At 36.2% G+C, this 5,353-nt stretch overlaps 1 protein-coding gene and 2 long non-coding RNA genes across 3 annotated transcripts in view; all 3 read left to right on the top strand.

The window, feature by feature from the left end:
• LOC142606307 (uncharacterized) overlaps nt 1-681 on the top strand; it is a 1,751-nt gene extending 1,070 nt beyond the window's left edge. Inside the window, exons 1-2 of the mRNA XM_075777678.1 lie at nt 1-329; nt 671-681. The exon at nt 1-329 is cut by the window's left edge and continues 1,070 nt beyond it. Of these exons, the coding sequence (XP_075633793.1) occupies nt 1-329; nt 671-681 (340 nt within the window). The remainder of the gene's footprint in view (nt 330-670) is intronic.
• Nucleotides 682-1,503: 822 nt separating this feature from the next.
• Nucleotides 1,504-1,843, top strand: LOC142607288 (uncharacterized). The gene is made up of 3 exons (XR_012839289.1): nt 1,504-1,545; nt 1,635-1,722; nt 1,816-1,843. It is a non-coding gene; the product is annotated as an uncharacterized LOC142607288 (long non-coding RNA).
• Nucleotides 1,844-4,111: 2,268 nt separating this feature from the next.
• LOC142607246 (uncharacterized) lies at nt 4,112-4,726 on the top strand. Its single transcript, XR_012839278.1, has 3 exons — nt 4,112-4,184; nt 4,479-4,583; nt 4,672-4,726. It is a non-coding gene; the product is annotated as an uncharacterized LOC142607246 (long non-coding RNA).
• Nucleotides 4,727-5,353: the final 627 nt, after the last annotated feature.

The raw sequence follows: 5,353 nt of genomic DNA, 5'->3' as shown, positions 1-5,353 counted from the left end.
TATTCCTGGACCCAATCAACCAGGAAATGAGCTTGATGTTTTCTTGAGGCCATTGGTGGATGAGTTGAAGGAGTTGTGGGAAGAGGGTGCACGCACTTATGATGCATCTTGTGGTATGCATTTTCAGATGCGTGTCGCTTTGTTGTGGACAATACATGACTATCCTGGCTTCGGTAATGTGTCTGGGTGGAGGACAAAGGGTTATCATGCTTGTTATACTTGCAATGATGAACCATATTCAGAGACATTGGAAAGTAAAATTGGATATACTAACCATCGAGCCTACTTGCCTGTGGACCACCCTTGGCGAAGGAGTTGTTCATTCAATGGTAAAATTGAGAAATGGATGAGATCATTGGAGTTACCGGTGGAAAAGATAAATGAGCAATTAGACCAAATGCCAAATATAATTTTGGGAAAGGATCCAAACAACAAGAAAAAACGTCCAATTATTGGGGAACCGAATTGGTCAAAGGAAAGTATCCTATACAAGCTACCATACTGGAGGAATAAGAAGCTTAAACACAACATTGATGTCATGCATGTTGAGAAAAATATTAGTGAGAGTACATTTGGAACTTTGTTGAGAATTGAGGGGAAAAACAAGGACACAGACAAGGCACGCAAGGACTTGAAAAATATGGGCATAAGGAGTGTTTTGCATCTCCAGGAACGTCCTGATGGATCATTTGACAAGCCTCATGCCTTCTTTTCATTATATCCTGAAGAAAGGGATGGTTTTTATGAATTTTTGAAATCAGTTAAATATCCAGATGGCTATGCAGCAAACATATCAAGGTCGGTGAACACAAGAAATGGTAGACTATTAAATCTGAAAAGCCATGACTGTCATGTGCTATTACAACGAATTCTTCCAATTGGGATGCGGGGTTTTGCTGATAAGGACATTTGTACGGTATTGTTTGAGTTGGGTAGTTTCTTTCAAGACTTATGCTCTAGGACTTTAAGGAAGAGCGACTTGGAGAAATTAGAAGGACGTATACTTCTCATACTATGCAAACTCGAGAAGTATTTTCCTCCAGCCTTCTTTGATGTAATGGTTCATCTTGCTGTTCACCTACCTCGTGAAGCCATTCTTGGAGGACCAGTGCAATATAGATGGATGTATCCCATTGAAAGGTAATTCTCTCCATCCATTAATTATAGTTTGCCGAATATTTATTTTTTAAAGCAAATTATATTGCGTATGTAGTCATACTCCCAGTTAATTCCTTGAAGGTTTCTTGGAACGTTGAAAAGATATGTTTCCAACCGAGCTCGACCAGAAGGTTCAATTGCAGAGGCTTACATTCTTAAAGAGTGTATTACTTTCTCGTCATTATATCTTGATGGAGCTGAAACCGTGCATAATCGAAGGGAAAGAAATGCAGATTGTGGTGAATATGGCCATGGGTTGACGATTTTCTCACAAACAGCTCGACCCACCGGATCTAGGTAGAATGATGTGGGGATGTCACGTGAATTGCGTGATATTGCTCAATGGTATTTGTTATACAATTGTCCCGAGTTGGAGCCGTATTTAGAGTATGTGAAGTCATATTTTGATTATGCTTGAATTGTCTTTAATATTATTTGCATTTCTTAGCTGAATATAAATCACTTGTTTTGAATAGTGAACACAAAAACACATTACATAATCCAACTGGAGAAGACATAACTCAAATACAACGACGAGAGTTTCCTAAGTGGTTCAAAAAACGTGTAAGAAATTTTGAATCTTGTGACACATTAAATAGTACTAAGCTGCTTGATAGTTTTTTCACTACTAATGTCGCATGTTGCATGTCATTATAGATCTATAGATTGAAAGAGAACGACTCATCAGAAGTTACAAAACAAATGTGGTCATTCGCAAATGGTCCTAAGTTGCTAATGAAAGAATACTCGGTCTGCATGGTCAATGGTGTAAGGTTTCATACAAAAGACTTGGACAATCGTCGTGTAACCTTAATAGCGGTGTATCTACGAAGGGGACTATGATGGACAAATACATGACTTCTATGGTCATGTGTGCAAAATTTGGGAATTGGAGTATATGTATCAATATAAAGTTGTTTTGTTTCAAAGTGTGAATGGTACAATACCGGTAATAAGATTGGTCGAAGGAGAACGATACGAATCGAGACACATTGCACAAGTATTAATGTGCAAAGTCGGTGGTATCAAAATGACCCTTTCATATTACCTAGTCGCGAAACAAGTTTTCTACCTTTGTGATACCAAATGGGGTGAACCTTGGCATGTTGTGCAATTCGTACAATATAGGGGAGTGTTTGATGTGCCAGAAATGGGTGATGGAGAATCTAATGATCAAACAGAAGCTAATGAAGCATTCCAACAAAAAGCCATTAGCGATGTTGTCCCTATCGATGTTGAAGATAATGTTCAATATTGTAACGGTGGTATTGAAGTTGAGAATATTCTAGAAGATTTGGAATAGCAAGGAGATAACAATGAAGATGAAGTGCATAGCATTCCTGATTCTGATATGGATCCTGATATGGATTATGATATGCGGATTTCATTTTTTTTTCCTTTATATATGGAAGCGTGTGTTTAATAATTTTTGATTCCCTATTATTTGTTCATGTATATTTCTATTTGATGTTCCAGTTTATGTTTCGTACTTGGGAAGAATTTGTAATGAATGGACATTATATTTTATTTTCTATGTAAATTTATAGTTGCAGAAATGGCCAAAAAGCGCAAAGATACTCATAATAAAATAACAGAATATGAGATGGAAAGTGCACAAAGAATCAAGCAAAACCAAGAGAGAATAAATGCTTTGGGATTGAAGCATTTGTCAACTTTTCTGCCTAAATCTGGAAATATGGGAAGAAAAAGAGTAAGTGTTCAGGTAGATGACGACGACTATGTACCAGCTATTGGTGATGATGAGTTATCTAGTCCTTTAAATAATGAGGTAATATATATATGATTTGGTGTATGCAATACTTCTTATTTTTTAATATTGTGATGAAATAACTTTTTTTTTTTTTTTTTATGAATTTAAAAATCTGTACATATTTTGGTATGATACAGATGGCACCAGGACGTAGCACTCGTTCATGCCGTGAGAAATTTACCCCAACAGTCCAGCATAAGGGTCCATTATCGAGTCAACTTCTCGGTGGAGATTCTGAGGTGTTATATACATGATTTGGTGCCTAAGATACTTTGTAATATTGTGTTTGGAATGATCAATGACAATCATTGATTGAAGATATTTTAAATGATGAAATAACTTGTTTATATCTTAACTTGTAATAAATTTAGATATTTTTATATACGTTCGCATGATACAGATGACTCGTTATAAGCATAAGGAATCTACACCAGCAGTCCAACATATCGGCCCATCATCGAGCACGCATCTTGGTGGAGATTCTCTTGCCCAAATTTCTACTAATGTTGAGGCACAGCTTGTGGGCACACCGTCTACCACGGATGGTGAGATATTTAAGTTCCATTACTTGATTTCATAATCACACTATATTTAGTTCACTTGTTGATTTAATTTTTATTATGTCTTGATAGCATCGACTTGTAGACGTGCCCGTGGCATGACGCGTGGATTAGGGGTACGAGGACTTGTTGAGAAATATGGGAAGCTACCGGTCCGCATTGCCCCAGAGTTTTGTGCTCCTGTTAGTGAACATGCAGGGAAGTTTGCTAGTCAAATTGGTGTACAAGTGCGTACGAACTTGTCCACTATGAATGTTTATAGTTGGAAGAATGTTGATAGCAGTGAAAAAGAGGCGATCATTCAAAATGTGGCGGTATTTTAAATGTTTATAGTTGTCCATGAGCTTAATTTTGTTGTTTTAATTACATTGCTTTATTCTTTATGTTGTATTTTATAGTGCATTGTTGATGCTGTCACTAAGCATATTGAATTCAATGAATGATATTTTCTTTATACATACCTCACTTTGCAGGATCAATTTGATATACAAGGAGAATCTGTACTTGTGAACAAATCTCTAAATACAAAGTGTGGTAGATTATTGAGCAGCCACTACAACAAGTTGTTCGCAAAATATAAGAAACTTGTGAAGGATGAAGGAAACACATATGCAAGAAACTACCCACCAAAAAATGTCACACGAGAAAAATGGATTGAACTCATTGATGGAAAGTGGAGTGATGAAGATTGGCTGGTAATTAATACTTTGAAAATTTTAATTACAAGTGAAGTATGTTCTCACCTTTCACCTACATAATCCCTATCTATATATGCATTGGAGTAATATTTTATGTAGATCTTATTATGGTGTCATGTCTACTAGATTATTTGTTCTATCAAATTTGTTTGATTAATATTTATTTGAAAGGTGGAGTAGATTTATATTGTAATCTATGTGTGTGTATATATATATATATATATATATATATATATATATATATAACTTAAGTCAAAACTCTAATATTTTCTTGGTCTTTATTCTTTATAGAAAGTCTCAGCAAGAAATGCTAGAAACAGAAATAAAGAGGGAACGGTTGACAAACACATTCATAGATGTGGAAACAAGTCGCTTGCAGTTAGGGTGGATGAGGCGGTGTGTTATTTCAATTTTTCAAAAACTTAGTATATTACTTGTTGTAATTAATTAACTTGTCTTCTAACATTGAAAAGCATATAATCAGAGACGGAAAAATGGAGGTCATATTCCTAAGCTAGCACAAGTCTACTATGATACCCATTTCAATTCAAAGACAAAACAGTGGGTACACCCTGATTGCGAACATACATATGTATGTATATTAGTATATGCCTTGAGTTTGCAAAACTAGAATATATTCATTTTTATTCTATATATGTTTGCAAAACTAGAACATATATATTTCTGATGGTTTCTATTATTTGAAATGATAGCAAGAGATGTTGAGAGTGCAAGATGAGCATTGTAGCACTCCTGAAGCACAGCCTTTGACTGAAGAGGAGATATCTATGATGGTTCTTAAGCCGAGATCTGGCTATGTAAAGGGACTTGGCATGAGGCCTTCCTCATCTCTTAGGACGCCTGCTTTATCTTCCTCAACTCAGTACACTCAACAACTCGAGGGTCGAGTAGAAGAACTCCAAGATGCAAACTATAGGCTGGAGGGTCAAGTAGAAGAGCTCCAGGATGCAAACTTCAGGTTGGAGGAGAAGATGGATTGCATCATACAATATTTGAGGAGCAAGGGTGACAGTGACATTTGTGGCAGTGGGGGGAGCTCATCTACTAACTAGAACACATCCTGGTTAGTGTTTTATTTGCCTACCTAAGAGCATTAGTATTGGGGCTTATATATGGTCTATGTTGCTATATTTTAGCATAAAAAC

This window comes from Castanea sativa, chromosome 8, assembly GCF_040712315.1.
Source record: "Castanea sativa cultivar Marrone di Chiusa Pesio chromosome 8, ASM4071231v1".
In the NCBI taxonomy this organism is placed as follows: domain Eukaryota; kingdom Viridiplantae; phylum Streptophyta; class Magnoliopsida; order Fagales; family Fagaceae; genus Castanea; species Castanea sativa.
Note: the sequence above shows the minus strand (reverse complement) of the source record. Positions and strands in the feature narration are given on the sequence as shown.